The 17,826-nt window shown below is 42.8% G+C and overlaps 1 protein-coding gene across 1 annotated transcript in view; it reads left to right on the top strand.

Annotated features, from left to right (window-relative positions):
* Window positions 1-16,132, top strand: part of bnc2 (basonuclin zinc finger protein 2) — a 160,106-nt gene extending 143,974 nt beyond the window's left edge. Inside the window, exons 5-7 of the mRNA XM_010794122.1 lie at window positions 1,387-3,761; window positions 10,485-10,920; window positions 10,987-16,132. Of these exons, the coding sequence (XP_010792424.1) occupies window positions 1,387-3,761; window positions 10,485-10,920; window positions 10,987-11,388 (3,213 nt within the window). The 3' untranslated portion in view covers window positions 11,389-16,132. The remainder of the gene's footprint in view (window positions 1-1,386; window positions 3,762-10,484; window positions 10,921-10,986) is intronic.
* Window positions 16,133-17,826: the final 1,694 nt, after the last annotated feature.

Below are 17,826 nucleotides of genomic sequence, written 5' to 3'. Positions count from 1 at the left end.
TCCACATCTAAGAACTACAATTTCTTAAGAAATGTTCTGGTTGTGGAACTATTTCAAGATTCACTTTCTAAGCTGCTTTCATTTTTTTGTTTCAATTAAATCAAATGGAAGTACTAATGCCCAGATGGCCATGCAGTATGAAATAATGGTGCCCAGGCTAGAATTTAAAGTCATACCTCCAGGCAAAAAAACTCCAGAGCGCACACAGAATGAAAGTGTAAAATGTTTTTTAATGTATATTTAACAACAAATACCCCAGTGACTATTGATGTTTCGTCTCAGAAGAATCTATTTCTCCAGTATATCTGAGGGCATGATATGAAACCACTCACACTTTTATTTTCTCAGTTTTTTCTGCTTTTCTTACTCTGTGTCTCTCCCGTACTATCTCTCTTTCGCTGCCTCTCTTTAAACATTTATCTTCTGTTTTCTCCTTACAGGCCCTTTGTGCTTTGTGATGTTGGTTTTTACAGCTTTTTACTCACCAGAGTTGCCATTTATCTTTTATAGATGCCAGCAGCTAGGAGCACATTTGAAATGTTACCATTTCACTGTGACTAATTGTCATCGCTTGCGTTATTCCCTTGATGTCACTTGCGCAAGATCCCTCAGGAACCTGTGTGTGAAGTATTTACACAATGTCCCATTGCCTCGCTCTTCCACACAAACACTTATATTATACCATCTCGTAAAAAACAGCAGTGGCAGCAGTTACTGTAAGAGATCATTTTGTAATGTTCTGTCATCAGTGGTTAAAAACAGGGACAAATAACTGGTTCAGTCATTCTTAGACTAAACCTATGTAGCTTTACCACAATACAAATGTTCTCTATGAATGTCCAAAGCCTTTTCATGCAGCCTTATACAATTTGAAAAATGATTGCCAACGACGGTGTGATTAGTGGCTTGCATTAATTAAACTATTCTTTTTTCCATTTCCTTTCTTGCTCACACAATTTTGTAAATATTCCAAGGAACACTTTGTGTACAGAGGGACTCCCAGCAAGAGTTCACATCTTTTACAAAGCTGTTTTTGACAGTCTCACAGCTTAACATCCCCGCAATGTTAGAAGGCGCAGAGACCTGCTAATCACAGAACCTCAGTGCATTTGATTTGTTTGCTTTAGACTCAATTAAACTCTTGCCTACTGTATTTGCTGTGTAATTAATTATCACATTCACAGGATTGATTTGAAAAAATAAATTATTTTCGACAAAGCTCTGCAAGTTACTGGTTGCTCGAGGAGCCTCTGAATTTCATGAGCAAAAAAGCTCGCCCTTACAAACTAACCCCTGCTCCATCTTCTCCTTTGACCGCACTGATTATGCACAATCAATAATGGTTTGTATTTTTGTCTTCTCTCTTGTCTCTTCTGGGGCATCTAGGATGCTGCAGGCAAGGTGCTGGACCGCTGGTCCATCATGTCCCGAGAAGAGGAGATCATCACCCTGCAGCAGTTTCTGCGCTTTGGTGAGACCAAATCCATAGTGGAGTTGATGGCCATTCAGGAGAAGGAAGGTCAGGCAGTTACAGTTCCCTCCTCCAAGACAGACTCTGGTATTAGGACGTTCATTGAAAGCAACAACAGATCCCGCAGTCCAGGGATCGTTACACAACTGGATAGCAGTAGCCCAACAAGCATTCACCATTTTGAGAATATCCCCAACAGCTTAGCCTTCCTCCTGCCCTTCCAATATATCAACCCAGTCTCTGCACCCATGCTCGGCTTGCCCCCTAATGGACACCCTATGGAGCAGTCGGCTCTCCGGCTCCGGGAGCCCAGCTTGCCAAACCAAGTTGAACAGGTGGAGACCAGTGAGTCAGAAGTGTCCCTTTCACCCTTCCGCTCAGGCCAGAGCCCTAGCCGTGGAGCCCTTGGAGGCATTAACAACATTGAACCCAAGACAGAGCCCAGTAACAGGGCATCACCCATCTCCCCGACCCCTTCCACGCATCACGCTCAACAGCAGCAGTCACAGCACCAACAGCAGCAGCATGGCCAACAGCAGTCCCAAAATCAACCTCAGCAAAACAGTTTGAATGACCACCAAGTCCACCACCGCTTTATAAAGGATGAGCAGTCAAGATCCATCACCCATGGCTCCTTTTCTTCCAAGATGCATCGCATGCGGCGCATGGGATCAACTTCACGCAAGGGACGTGTCTGTTGCAATTCTTGTGGTAAGACCTTTTATGACAAAGGCACCCTTAAGATACATTATAATGCTGTGCACCTGAAGATCAAACACCGTTGCACCATTGAAGGTTGCAATATGGTCTTCAGCTCCTTACGCAGCCGCAACAGACACAGTGCCAATCCCAATCCACGGCTGCACATGCCAATGCTGCGCAACAACCGTGACAAGGACCTCATCCGCTCAACCTCTGGTACACCTGTCATCTCAAGCACCAAGAATGGTGGCTTCTCACTTACCAGCCCTGGAAGGCCACCACTGGGTTTCACTACTCCACCTGTAGACACTATGCTTCAGTCACCCCTGCACAGCCCACTGGTCTTCCCTTCCCTGAAGTCAGTTCATCCTGTCCAGCCAGTGCCCCCATTCTATCGCACACTACTTTCCCCTGCGGACCTTGTCAGTCCTCAAGTGTCACTGCCGACCAGCCCAATCCTACCTACAACCACCAACAGTACCACTCTGATGGACCAACAACAGCATCTCCTGGCTGTTGCTGCAGCAGCGGCTTCACACAATAATGTTCATATGTCAGATGCAGGATCCCTGTCCCATCGTTTTAATATACACCATGCCAATCATGACCTCACCACTAGTAGCAGTGACCCAACACCCAAAAAGAAGCCTCGTAAATCGAGCATGCCAGTAAAGATTGAGAAAGAAGTGATTGATGTGGCGGATGACTATGATGATAAAGATGATGATGACGATGACATCCACCATAATCACCACCATCATTCATCCCTTCTTCACAACAATCTCAAAATGAATGGTAACTGTAATAGCAACAATAACAGTGGTAGTGGTACTGGGAACCACAGTGGTGGTAGTGGGCAACAATCTCCTTCCCAAGATGAGATGAGCCCCGGCCTGAGAGGCATGATGAAACAGAGTGAAGATGAATGCCGGGAAGGTACAGGTAGTGACAGCAGAGGTGGAAATGATCTTCAGGGCGAGCTACGTTGTATGGGCAGCTTCACCTCTGAGGACCAAGACCATGAAAGAGACTTTGAGAACGAATCTGAAACTTCTGATTCTAAAATGTTCTATCGTGACGAACCGATAGATGTGGAGGACCAGCAAAAACAAAGCAGGGGTGGACGGTGTCTGGAGAAGGATCACGATGATGAGGGCAGTGAGGAAGCCCAATTGAGAAAGGAAATGGAAAGCAAGGGTCATTCCTCACCCTCACCTCCTCAGCCCCCTATGAGGATCAAGGAAGAACTCAACGATCCTACATACGACATGTTCTGCATGGGCCAGTACGGCCTCTATAACGGAGGCATGGCAGCGGCTGCTGCTGCTGCAAGCATGGCCGCTCTGCATGAGAGCTTCATCTCTTCGATGGGCTACGGTGCCAGCCCACCCAAATTCCCTTCTTCTCAATCACCAGAGGAAGACCCATGCTCAAGTCCTGACCCCAAGATCTGCTATGTGTGTAAGAAGACCTTCAAGAGTTCCTACAGCATGAAACTGCACTACAAGAATGTGCACCTCAAAGAGATGCATGTGTGCACTGTCACTGGCTGCAACGCTGCTTTCCCTTCACGGCGGAGCCGAGACAGGTTAGTGCTAGATCTTGGTGCTCTACCCATTTAAATGTAATGTAATTGTGACAGTTGCAGGTAGGTTCAATAGAAATCCTTAAATCACTATTCATCATTGATTATTATTTAAGGCACTTCATAAATATAAGGAATTGTTTGGGTTTATTTTGGAACTACATAGTGTTTTTATAAAAGACAAGTTAAAACATAGTTCAATAGATTTCAGCATTTTGGTGAGAGATATTCCTTTTTTATTTTAATGGTAATAAAACAAGATTTATATGCACTATTTCATCAACCTACGACATTTACCCAGACAGACTATCACTTAACATCTGTTAGCTAATTTAACTAAAACAAATTGAATAAGGGGCATCTGCTCTTTGACAAGTCAGATTCAGAAGAGTAGGGTGTCAGTATGAGAAACAAACACACTTACACACATACATCAAAATGCACACACAAGAACTAGGCTGTACACATCCACCCTGCAGCTGCAGTGTGTTGTTTACCTGCCCTCTCTACCTCACCTTGTGATAGGAAGGTGAAGGCGCATATATTAACATAGACAGCGGTTTGTCAAACCACTGCATGTATTAGCACATTAGGAGGTGAGGCCAGCCATACTCACCTGGGCTTGTTAGCACATATCATTCCCACACACTCACTCTGCAGAATATACTGTAGCAGCAGTGGCAGCAGGTTGATGCCATAACATATGCTGGAGGTACACAACCCTCACTAGTGCCCTGGGCAAGCACATGTTCAATGGGCAGACCTTTTCTAATCCTTTGTAAAAAAAAATGACTGTTAACAGATAAATAAATATTAAAATAACAGCTGGGTGTGAAATCATATTTCAGGTTAAGTGAAAATCATATTCCCTTGCCAGTCATGTAAATAACAAGCAGGGACATTTGATACAAATCTTAAATTCTCCGAACTCTCACAGCACTTCTAACAAGCGTAACACCTCTCATGCTCCCACTCTCGAAAAATTTAATAGAAGCCGTTGTACATAACAACCTTACTCATTCTGTTACTTAATGGAGATAGAAAATATACAAAAGGATTTCACTTCTGTGACAAATACTTTTATTTAAATACGGGGGAATAATTCCAATTGGGAAACAAATCGTTCCAGAGGGAGCTTTATAATTCTCCTCAGTGTTTTTCTTGCCCCTCATCTTCTCTTCCTCCACCACTGCTGACTCCCTACACCCAAATGCGCTACTTGGTTTCTGAACCTTTTATTAATGTTGTTGTTTTGGTGACATCTGTTCCTACAACTGTTTGTTCATTAGCAGCATGGATATGGAGCAGGTGGTTCTGTGACTCTAGTTAAGTGGATGAGGGAGAGGAATGGGGTTAGCTTTGGAGAAGGTGAACCCTGCTGCTCACCTGAAGCAGCAGTGCCGACAGCAGCAATAATATTATAAAAAGTATTGCGTCAGAGCGGTGTACAGCCACCGGAGAGTGTGTTAGCTCCCCTCATTTGACAAGGCTATAGGGAAAGAGAAAGCCTAAGGCCTGTTGTGCAACATATACATCCACACACACGGATGCAAACACACACACACACAGATAACAGAGAAAACGATTTGCTCTTCTTTACACCTTATCTCTTTGTAATTACTCTCTTAATGCTGTACAACACTTGATAGATATATACAATTAAGTCCCTTATCTGAACTATTAAATAGCAAGAAGAGAGATCCATAGTATATGTATAGGTAACTTTAACAGTTTGGAAAAAGTACAATTCTTAATCAGATATTGTGCCGGTTTTTATTAATGCCAAGGTGGATACTGTTAATTATTATCCCACTGCTCGAGTTTGTTTGTCAATTTAGTCTATTCATACTGTCATGAACTAACAATGGCAAAGGGAAACTTCACTGAACTAAATGAGGCAACAACAGAAATAAGTGAAGTATAATAGCTAGAAAAGAAAAAGGGGAAAAGATGGTTTGGAGGTTTATTTTCATAAATATGCAGCCAGGCATTTGATATCAAAGGATGGAAGTGTGTTAGTCAGGCAAAGAGGGTTCAAAGATTAAACAATACAGCAGATAGAAAACACCTCAACACTCTTTCTACTCGCTCTCTTCCTGTGTCAGCCCCTGGTGTGTGTGTGACAATTTGACTCCATCATTTCAGCATGTAAATAACACTCAAACTAATAAAGTGGCAGAACATATGGGAGATAGAGATAACTTTGTAGCAAGGAGGGACAATTGCTGCTGTGAGAATAATGCGTCTTTGAGCCAGGGGGAGAATAGTATTGCTCTGGGTAGGCGAGTCCTAAGCACACTATTGTTTTCATACGTTTTCTGTGAGGGATACATTCCTGATGGCATATGGGACAAATTACTTTGCTGCTGGTTCAAACAGGGAGCAGAAACAACAGAAAGAAGGGGAATTACATAACTATAGGAATCCTGGGGCTTTGACGAGTAAATACACAAACTGGGCTCTCATCAAAATTGGTCCCTGGATAATCCTCTAATGATATAGTGTAAGAGTGTAATGGTGGCATTAAAGTGGGAATATAATTAATTACGCTGTATATCAAATGAGAATTTTCTCAGAGCAAATTGCATAAACATCAATATTTGCATAAAAACATGTTTATTCTTGCATTTAAGTAAAATCAGAATACAGGATTTACCCTGATTTGATTGTTTTGTGAACAGTGTTAGCAGAAATTATTAATACATAATGTGCCTGGTGCTTCAGAAACAAAATACTGAGGTTACATTTTTAAAAACATTAGAAAAATAGCCACAGCATTTTTTTTTACACGAGGAAAGTAAACGAGTGGTCGTGTGTTTTTGCAGCTGAACGATATATATGCTAAAGCTGAATCATAATATGCAGCCCTGCCGTCTTACCACCCCCAGAAACACAGCTGTCAACACCCAGCTAAAGAAAAGTCCAAGTACCTCTGCATATCTGATTAGTCCATTGACCGAGTGAAAAGCCAAAGGCACGTAAACACACAGTCAGACACAAGCATCAAAAGCTCCAGTATCAAAGGGAAGAAAGAAAAAGGAAGAGAGGTCATTTGATCTTCTTAGAAAAACAACCAATGACATTGTCAGAGTAGGACACACTGTAAACGTGCTGCCACGGAGGAAAGTACCGCTAGTGTTTGTTCACTTTGGATCCCTGCCCTATTAATAAGACTGGAGAATTACACACACAAACATTAGTGCACATTCATACTGTACTCAGGAATGCGGGGAAAGGATAATTTAGTGTGCCCTTGAGCAGGCATGTAATGTGTGTGTTTTTGAGTGTAAAACAGAGGCCAACATCGGAGTGTGTGTGTGTGTGTAGTTTTACAGTGGGGTGTTTTTCTCCAAGCCTCCTGGCCGCATGCTGCACGGAGGTAAATGATTGCATATTTATTGTAGGGAGCGAGCAGCGTCGGCAGAAGTGAAGAAGCAGCATGATTAACGGCTGGAAAGACGCGCGTACAAGTAATCATCACCATTATTGGCATCATTAATCATATTTTTGTAAACCGTTGACAAGGCTCGTCTTATTTATTTCGTTTTTATCAGCCCATCCTGCTTCCTTTTCTGACCTACCAACATTTTCTTCCTCTTTCGCTAGAGAAAGTAGGTGTCCTCTCTCTTGTACATTCCCGCGGTGCAGCCGCGCGCAGCCCACGGTCCACTGCAAACGGAGAGAGTGAAGGTTAATTATGTTGGAGAGTCTCTTTCCTCCCCTCTCCTTCCTCTCTCTGTCTCCCTCCCTCTCCCTCGGTCCCCTCACGGCATGTGGTCGCGGCTCCGCTGCTTCACAATTAGCTCTCTGTTTGTCTCTTATAAACAAAGGGCATGCTGCTCATAGAGAGAATATGTTAGCAAAAGCCACTCACCCCAGATCAAAAATATCTGCTGATTAAAATACGGGCGGAAAAAAAGATTGCATGCCTTTAAACAAAAGTTTCCTTATGATATTTTTTTAAAAGAACAAGAGGATTTGTTTTATTCTTAGATAAAAAATATATATGCGCCCATGTCAGCAGGCTGTCATCAATTGAATTCGAGTACATGAACATATTTTTCATGATTATTAATGTATATTTAATTTTCTTTGGGAGCCCTCAAACCATTGTTTGAAGCCTAGGGTGTTGTACAGACTGAAGCAATGCAAAGCAGACACAATAGTGACAGAGTGATAAATGTTCCTAAACTCTTGTCCTCCCACTCACACCTAAAACCTCATAACACAACCAAAATGACAGGAAAGACAAAGAACGTCAGCTTAACACCGCTCAGCCTTCCATCTCATTTACACAACACACACACACACACACACACACTGACACAACAACAAGGGCAAGGGCCATCAGATGAACCTAAAGATGATTAACGCCGGCTGGGACAGGCACACTCTCGCTCTTCCTCCTCTGCACAGTCAGAAATGGGCTCTCTGGAGGCCTCCCCCATCTTTTGGGCAAAGATGAGACTGTCAAATTGGTTTGCCAGCCACATTACTGGCCAACAGGGAGGCAGAGAGGGAGGAAGGGGGGGGCACTAAGGAGTTGGGTTTGGGGGAGGAAAGATAGAGCGTACTGAAGTGGAGTGATGGAGGCGGAGGGGTGTGGGAAATGGGGCAGAAAGTCTAAATCTGATAAATGAAGGGATAAGTGCATTATGCCCACTGTGTGTGGATTTAGCTGACTTATTCTTACTATTTAGGGCATGGAGGCATTGCCAACTCAAAAGTTAATAATCATGTTTATGCAAATGATCATAAACTCCACTCTTTCTCTCCTGAGATTACATTATTTCCAAATGGTTACAAATTGTATATCATAAAGTGCCTTTTTCTTCCATTTTGTTTTTCTTCCTATATCTGTATAGTAGGTTAAAAGATTGTACTAAATGTGAATATTTGTTATTTGGATATTGTGCAATTCTAACAATGTGGTGTGCATTTCTGAGTATTTAAAATGGCTACTGTAGCTATAGCGCAGACTACTTACTGCATGATATTTAGCATGTTTGACATTAATATCTAAAACTGAGATAGCCATGGTTTAACTTAGAGCTTATTAGCAGTGAGAAGGTGTTGTTAAAGAGATGGAGACATGTTGCAAAGGACCTGCCTACCTGAGCATCATCAACAGCATCCCGAGCTTCAGTATTAACTGAGCAAATCTGCAGCCCCACTTCACATCAATGCCTGTTTGGTATCCCTGCAGAAATTGTGCACATATCCCTCAACACTGATCACGGCATATTTCAGACTGTTTTAAAGCACTCTGACCTCTCACAGCCAAGCGTCCACACATGTGTTCGACTTGACAAGCATACTGCGCCACAAACTTTGAATCATGACTCCCATATTTTGGCCATAAGCTAACACCATATGGGTGCAACTGTACTATCAAAGGATAAAAAAGAACAAAGGATTTATATAGTCTTTTTGATCGAAGTCCAGCTATATGGACGTAGTAAATTTTCTGTTTTTCACACGTACACACAAACAGACAAAAGCACACACACATGCCGTGACAGCCACGGCCAATCGATTTGCCACGCTCTCTCTCCCCAATGCTGACGATGCTTGAGTGGACGGGCTCCTGGTTGCCTGGTTCACAGAAAAGGGTCCCTCAAATGAATGTATTTTTACCTCTTTCAGGACAATGTCGGATAGGGAAGTAAATAATTAAAGGAAAGGGACCCTTTTTGACTGCATCAACCCTGCCACTGCTGGTAAGCTCTACTATCCATTGTGACTCCATTTTTGCCCTTCCTGCTCAGGATGAACCTTTTCTTTTTCACGTTTTTTTACACTGAACCCCCTGCATGGAAACCCCTCACATTAAAAGGCATTTGCATATTTGTTCTTATTTGATGTATACGTATATAAGAGGGGTGGGCTTTCTGTGACACCGGTCAATAGTTGCTTAAGTTTTTGTTCTGTGTTATGCAGTATTATTGTGAAATGTGTGCAGTGGGTCCCTGTTTTCTTAGTCCGTCTTGGCATCTGTGAAATTGGAGCGTAAAAGCATTTAATTTGGTGTTTCACCTTGCATCCTGTTGCATGGCTTTTGTTTGCTAACTGAAATCCTAACTAATTGTCTATTGGCTTAAAGCATGGCACTTGTTACTTGGTTTCTTTCATCAGCTGTAGCACACTGTGCGATACAGTTCTTGTGTATGGGAAAAAATGCCCATCTTAATTAAATCCAGGGCTACATAAAGACATGTTCATTGAGGTGCTCGATTAAGCCACCTCCAATAGGGAACGAATGCAATAATGCTGTCAGGGCCTAGTGCTAATATGCTATCCAGTTCCCCTCGATTATCACATTACCACAGCTCGAATCAATTGATAAACTCCCATTCAATATGGTGGAGTATTTAATTGAGTCAGAGTCTATTGGATTTGAGGGCTGTGCAGTGCAGACATGCTGACAGTGGTAAACACTTGCAGGATGCTCTCTCTCTCTCTCTGTGTTCTTAAAGCCTTTTCCTCAGGATAAGTTTCTGTGTGCCTTGACTGGAAGTAACAATAACTACAAATGGTCCCTAAATATTTGAATATTTGTTAGCATTTCACAGAAGCAAGAACAGTTGACATTATCATAGTAAATTAAGTGCAAATACATGTTTCAACACTTGCTGTTTTGTGTTTGATATTATTATTTGTTATTTACATTCCCTATACTGTACACATGCAGCCTTCTGATGTACAACTCTGACTGTCTCCCCACAGGCACAGCTCCAACATCAACCTGCACCGCAAACTGCTGACCAAAGAGCTGGACGACATTGTCCTGGACCCCCAACACCCGCCACTGCCCAAGGACCTGCGCGCCGAGTTTCTGGCTAAGATCTACGCCGGGCACCACATGGGCATGGACCCGTATGCCGGGATGGGCATCGGAGGCGGCAGCCTTCGGCCCATTGGCCTTAACCACACTGCCCGTTCCCTGATGAGCAGCGGGTATCCCCACCACACTCTCAACCATAACCTGAAAAATCACCACAGCAACGGCTTCTCCCGGGGCCAGCCAGACGACTACATGGTGTTGGACCTGAGCACCACATCCAGCGTTCAGTCCAGCAGCAGTGTCCACTCCTCACATGAGTCAGACGAGGGCAGCGATGAAGGCATCCTATTGGATGACCTGGAGGAGGAGGAGGAGGAGGGGGTAGAGGAGGAGGGGGTAGAGGATGAGGAGGAGGGCAACAGTGAGGGGGAGGACTGCTCCCAGCATGCAGAGGGGCGGGCTGAAGGAAGGCATCTGGACGAGACTGGAGAACTAAGAGGAGAAGGACAAGGTGAGGGGTTGGAACCGACTTCCTCACCATTCCTCTTTTCGTCCAGCGGGGGCAGTCACGGGGGCAGTCATGGGGGCAGTCACGGGGGCAGTCACGGGGGCAGTCACGGTGGCAGTCACGGTGGCAGCGGAGGGATCCTCTGCAACATCTGCCATAAAATGTACAGCAACAAAGGAACCCTGCGTGTGCACTACAAGACTGTGCACCTGCGCGAGATGCATAAGTGCAAAATCCCCGGTTGCAACATGGTGTTCAGCTCTGTGCGCAGCCGTAACCGACACTCTCAGAACCCCAACCTCCATAAAAACATGCCCTTCTCCTCGATAACAGACTAAATAATGACTTGCTACTTGACCCCGCTGTCAGTCGGCCCGCTCCTCCCTTCATTCCTCATCCTTATTCCTCCTCAAATTAGCTCTTAATCCCAACCCAGGGCCTTCAAGTACAGGCTAAATGCCTGTATGCCTCCTGCCCGTCATTCAGTCATTGAAAGACATTTCTATGTCCCTCTATAAAAATGCATCGACTCTAAATACAGTTTATTATCGTGACCTTTGACTTTTCCTTCTTTGGAAGAACAGGATGACGCTCTCGCGCATGGAGTTTGCTTTATAACAAAACTCCACTTGTGTTTTTATTCATAAGCCCCTCCATCTTTCATTTGAGACTCCTCCCAACTTTTTTGTCCGTCTCCAAAGAATCTATTCAAACTCTTATTTGTGACTTTGCCTGCAGAAATGATAGTATTGAAAAAAAAGAAAATCTTCTTGTTGTATTTGTGTAATGATAGCTTTTAAATGAACCCCCTTACAAAAGCATGACAGCTTCATTTGTAAATAATGTCCCAAGAGGCTTTTGGTGTAAAGAGTTGTGTTGATGGTTGTTTGCTTCTTTTTTCTCTCTCGTTATGGTTTTATGTTACAGTCCAGTACAATACTTCCAGCTTTAGGCAAGAAAGAGGTAGCATCTTACTAGCTTGACTCATTTATGTTAGCTTCAACGACACGTTTTAACTGAGTCCTAGGAAAAAAAGAATATCATGTGACTTGTTTTATCTACTTGTTAGATATTCAGAGGTTGCCGGCATGCTTTTTTTGGCTCCTACACTGATATCATTCTCTGTATTTCTATTGTTTTATTTTGTTTTTTTATTTTGTCTGTTTTGTTTATGAGCTTTAGTATACCAATTCAGTTTTTGCACTTTGCATCTATACAAGGGGATGTGTAATATTATTATAATGAGGACTTTTGCAATGGTGAGTTTAGGTGTTGTTCGGGGTCATTGATGGCTACAGTGCCAAGGTAAATAATACCTTTAACGTAATGTGCCAGTTTCTTTTTGCACGTGCTCAAACACAGTTTCACAACAGAAAACAACTTGTCTCCTTGAACAAAATCTTCCCCCATTGCTAAAAAAAAAACTAATTCAGAGCGTCTCCGAAGTACCTTGCCTCAAAACAAATCCAAGCGTGAATGACTATAAACTGCTGATCCACAAACACAAAGTTAAATATTGATAAAGTCTCTCCTCTCTGTTTCAATGTGTGTATGGTTGCCAGTAATGGTCACAATAATGACTTCAGAGGTGTAACTGTGTATAAAGCATGACATTATTGTGACATTCTCCAACAAAGTTATCAATGCAAGAACTTACGTTTGTTTTTACAAAAGGCATCTTAGTGAAATATGACTGTCCCATAGAGTTGAAGAAAAAAGAGGAAAATAGTCATTCAACTGTGACCAAAACAAAAGTGATTGCTTAAGAAGAGCTCTTTCAGTGTGAGAGTGTGTACTTAAATCATGCCCCTTTGGATTAATATGATGCACTTGAGTCTTAAAATCTTTTGCTGTGATATTTTCGGTATCGGTTTCCATTGCTGAGTGTCGGCTACAAATGTACTCTATGAAAAATGTTGCCATTTTTAACATGTCCATGACTGTCTTACGGTACAAATTGTTTCCAGTAACTGGGCAAAGTAGCCAAGGGAAGGGGTATTTATTGGTTGGTCATGTACCTTCATGGAGATTTTTTTTGTTGGTTTAAAGAATATTTTTTGTAAAAAGACAAAAAAATAGAGATTGTTCCTCAGTTTGTTTATCAGTGTATTAGCGATGCCATGTGTCACTATACAAGATCTTCTCTTACTTGACTGGTGCTACACACAGAGGGGGAAATATGCAGTGTTATACGGTGGGCTGTACAGTATTCACCTTACATCCATAACAGTGTTGAGTTCCACTTGTTTCATACTTAAGCCATTTTTACAATATAGACATGACCTATTCTGACGAGATATTTCATGCTTTTTTTAAGACTCCATCTATATGACACATACAGTTTCCAGTCCCCTCTTCTCAGAGATAAAGACAGCGAGAAAGAGAGCTGAGGCTGATGGAAAGGTTGCGGAGGTGGAAGGCTGACTAGGGAGGAAGAGGATGACAGCAACGATCATTAAAAATGTGCTGCTTCTCCGTTACCTGGAGGCGTCCCTGCCATTCCAGCTTCTTCTGTCTAATAACTCACTTGTCACTTCGTTACACTGCCAGACTCCAAGGTTGCTGACAAGACTGTGACACTGACAGAAAGAGAAAAAGAAGAGAAAAGACTGTGTGCTCTGAACAATTCAATTTGACCCATTCAATTTAGTTGGATTCAATTAATCTATTCACTATCTATGTGTGCTTATTCTTATTCAGGGCCGCTGGTAATTTAGTTCTATTTCTCTCTTATGCTTTTTTGTTCTCTTTGTCTGTCAGAGCGCAGTCATTTAACAACCGCCTTACCCATTTCTTCAACCCGCCACTCACTTACCACCTCCACACCCCACAGCGCAGGTCCTACAGGGACACACACTAATAGTGTATGCTTAAGTTCACCGGACGGCCATGGCATAGGAAAAAGGGATGGGTAATTGCCTGTTTATCCCAAGTGAAGGGAAAATTGAGTACAGGAACCCCTGCCTTTTCCCAGGAGTGGGTTTCACTGAGGCGCTTGCTGCCTCATTCACTCACTCAATCCCCCCGGCCCTCGCTCTGGCAGAAATAAAAAAGTGCTATTCGAGGAACCCTGCTGACAGCTGTCTCTCTAACACACAACCATACTAAAACACACACACATGCACACAGAGGAGAGTGGCGCACACACACATATGCTTTCTACTTACAGGCCAGAAAGATGACAAGAACGAGATGACTTGTTAACCTCTAGTGATGGAGGAGACAGGGTCAGAGAAATATAGAGTGTGTTCTCACCACAGGAAATTAAACTCTCCATCAAGCATTAACATTATAGCTGCTGCCACTACATAGAAGGCTAATACTCCATTATGGAGAATGATGGGGGCTAGCAGTCAGGCATGGAAAATCCAAAGCTCTTATTATTATTTCATTTTACATTTCCAACAGCTGACAATTGAGACATTTTACCAAAACGGTTTGATTGAGAAAAAAAGATCCAGATTGATTTTAACTTTGTAGAATTATTTGAGCTGTACATATCCAACAAAGGTACACTTAAGATAAATGTGCTCGGCCCAAATAACCTCAGTTTCTTGATCTGACAAAAACACATTTTCCACTACACTTCTGCCCTATTCCTCGCAGTCTATTTCTCAAGCAGCAGCCGCAGTGCATGACCTCTGTCTACATGTATGTACTTGTGTGTGCCAGGCAAGACAGGCAAGATATTCCCTCAACGACACCCTTCTCCCACCTCCTACGGGCTCCTTCTGAGTCCTGCATGGTGATGGTGATGCCAAGCTGCAAAGCTCAGAGCGGCAAAAGGCTGGCAACAGATCTGAAAAACAAACCACTGTCCGGCATCGCCAGGGAAACAGACAGGAGAGACGGCGTAAAGGGAGTGGGCTTAGAAAGTGGTCTAGCAGTAGCCTCGCGGCAGTCACTTAACAAGGAAGGGGAGAAAGAGAGGAGCGAGCAGCGGGGCCAGGACTCCCCGGGAGTCTTCGCCAGCTTTTTCTAGATTGCCTGCTGGAGAGCGATCTCCACCCCTCACATCTCCACCCCTCTCCCCCTACACTTTCCTCTCCTCTGAGAAATGACCACCAATTTCCCCCTCTCATCTGAGAAAGGCCCCCCTATCCAATCTTTGTCTCCCTCCTTTACTTCCCCAACCACATGGGCCCAGGTGCTTTCTGCTACCTAGTGACCGGGCTGTGGATCCGCAGGAACACGTCACTTAGAGCGCCTCGTTGGCTGAGACCACTGGAGTGAATCTTTAATATTTGATTAGAGGAGCGTCAGGCATCAATTATTCTGTAATTCTACATAGCACACGGGGAGAAGGGCATGGCAAACGGCTGACCTGTTAATCACTGTCCGTTCTGTTCACTTCACATCGTGGATGAGAGGGGACGCCACATGTCGTGTTAATGTAGCTCATGGAACAAAGTGGGATTCAAATGTTTAAAAGGACACTATAAGAAATATGCAGATAGTAGAAAAATACACACATATTTGGATAGATGCTTCAGTCTCATGTGTTGTGTTCTCGGAAAAGACCCTCGTTAATTTGAACTGGAACCTGTGAAATGTCAAGAATTAATTCATTTCATGTTTTCCATTGTGCCAATTATATTTTACAGTCTTAAATATAAATAAGCTTGAAGAGCTGGTGGATTTCGATTTTTTTTATTTCACTTTTTTCTGTATCAAATGCATTTGTTTCTTTAAAAAGCCTGTGTTCTGGCACGGGCACTCGACAGCGTTGCATGGCTACATCGTCGCACTGCAAACAACGAACAGAGCAGAGGAGCTTACGTTACTTTGGTGTCAAAAGGGTGATTTGGAAGCCTCATGAATACTGTATGTTACCTAAACAGGTGTTTCCCATTTGCAGTGAGGAGGAGAAAAATGGTCCTCTTTTTAAAAAGACTTCTTTCTTTTCTTTCTTTTTTTGCCTTTCTTGTATTTGTTTCTGTATCATAACTGTCTATGGTTTTTGCATAAAATGCATAAGGGTTTTGGGATGTAAATGGAATTGTATTCATATTTTGTCCAAATACCTCTTGTAATTTGTATCAGAATTCTTGTACAATTTTTATATTAAAGATTTATCAGTCACTGGCAAGTTGTCATTGTGTTTTTCTACAAATTCTTAATTGTATAAAAGTAGCTTATAATAATAATAATAACCTTTTCTATCATGTAGAATGAAAAGTGCAGAGCCCCGAAACAATGTGTCAATCAAGCCGTTTTAACAAGACACTGTGATTTCAGCAGGTTTTACTGGGCTCTTAATTGCTCCATGATAAAAATCACTGGGGAAAAGGCTATCTTGACCAATTAGTGGACGATTAGATTAATAGAGTTATTAAAAGATGTACTGGCATGAGGAGAAGGTGCTGCTGGTCTTAGCAAATTAGTAAGATGGTCACACTGGAGGAGGGAGACAAAGGACATACAGCACCTTGTCTGATCATACAGTATGCTGAAATTAAATTAAATGCCCTTGTGAATGAACTACGTTTCAAAGAATAATGCATAGAAAATGAAATTGCACTTAATATACAGAAATAAAACAGCTTTTTGTATCCCTCTTATGAAAGCTTTGACCACTAGCAAACCATCAATATTTTTGTTTACGCACCACATGAAATGAAAATTATTAACATTTATGAATATTAGCCAAACAGAAAAAAACTGCTTAACAAAACAACTCTGACAGTGAAGACCAAAATTGACAACGACAACAGACAAATGCAGGGTCATTTGGAAAAAGCGACCTGTGCTGACATCATTTGCTTTGACTGGGGCTCAAATTACAAATTGATATGAGCTCCAGCAGGGATGTCATGTTTGCTCTGGTAACCAACAGGAACATAATGCCCCCCCACCCCTCCCCTCGGTGAAAGTGAAGGAGTGACACTGGCCATATTGACCTTGAATTAGACACCATTCCTCTTTGTCACACACCAGTTCCTTGATCCCCTGTCATTGTTGATAACTACACACACACACACACACACACACACACACACACACACACACACACACACACACACACACACACACACACACACACACACACACACACACACACACACAAGTTCAGAATAATAGCTCTGGATGGTATTGATTATATGCAGGGTTAGTAAAAGATACACCCCCCACTTTTCACAGATACCCTCAACCATCTTAAACACACACACACAAAAACACACTTCCTTTCTTGGCCACGATCTCCCACAGGGGAGTTNGTTCTGACGGTGTGGCACGTATCGATTGGTGAATCTGACAACGCATGGCGTCGCTGACCTTTGAGAAGCGGAGCTAAAGCTGTAGGAGAACTCAGGACAGACACACAGACACACAGACAGACAGGGAAGCTTGTGCTGTGTCTGAACTGGAAAGGGGGGTACTGGGGGGGGGGTCGAGTGGAGACGTTGACAGCGCAAGGATGTCCATCCGTCCATCTGCCTGACCTTCAGAGAAGAGAAGAGCCAGTGTCAGTCAACAATGTCTTGAGTTGAAATGTTATCAGAAATAGGTTTCCGATGCGACTAACCAAATGGGATTGACATTTCAACAGAGTTAAGTATGGTTGATTTATAATTAGATATTAGATATTATTATAACATTATTATTATTATAGCAGTATAAACCTGTGCAAGCCAGTAACTGTTAGAGAAAGAAGACAAATCACTACCTCAGTCACCTTCACATTTATGGTCAAGTACAGTATAGGACACATAAAAAGGACACGGCTCTCAGCCACAAATAGCCGTAAAATGTAAGCGACTAGCCAAGGTTTATTC

Source organism: Notothenia coriiceps, unplaced genomic scaffold, assembly GCF_000735185.1.
Source record: "Notothenia coriiceps isolate Sejong01 unplaced genomic scaffold, NC01 NC01_scaffold00037244, whole genome shotgun sequence".
NCBI classification, from domain to species: domain Eukaryota; kingdom Metazoa; phylum Chordata; class Actinopteri; order Perciformes; family Nototheniidae; genus Notothenia; species Notothenia coriiceps.
Note: the sequence above shows the minus strand (reverse complement) of the source record. Positions and strands in the feature narration are given on the sequence as shown.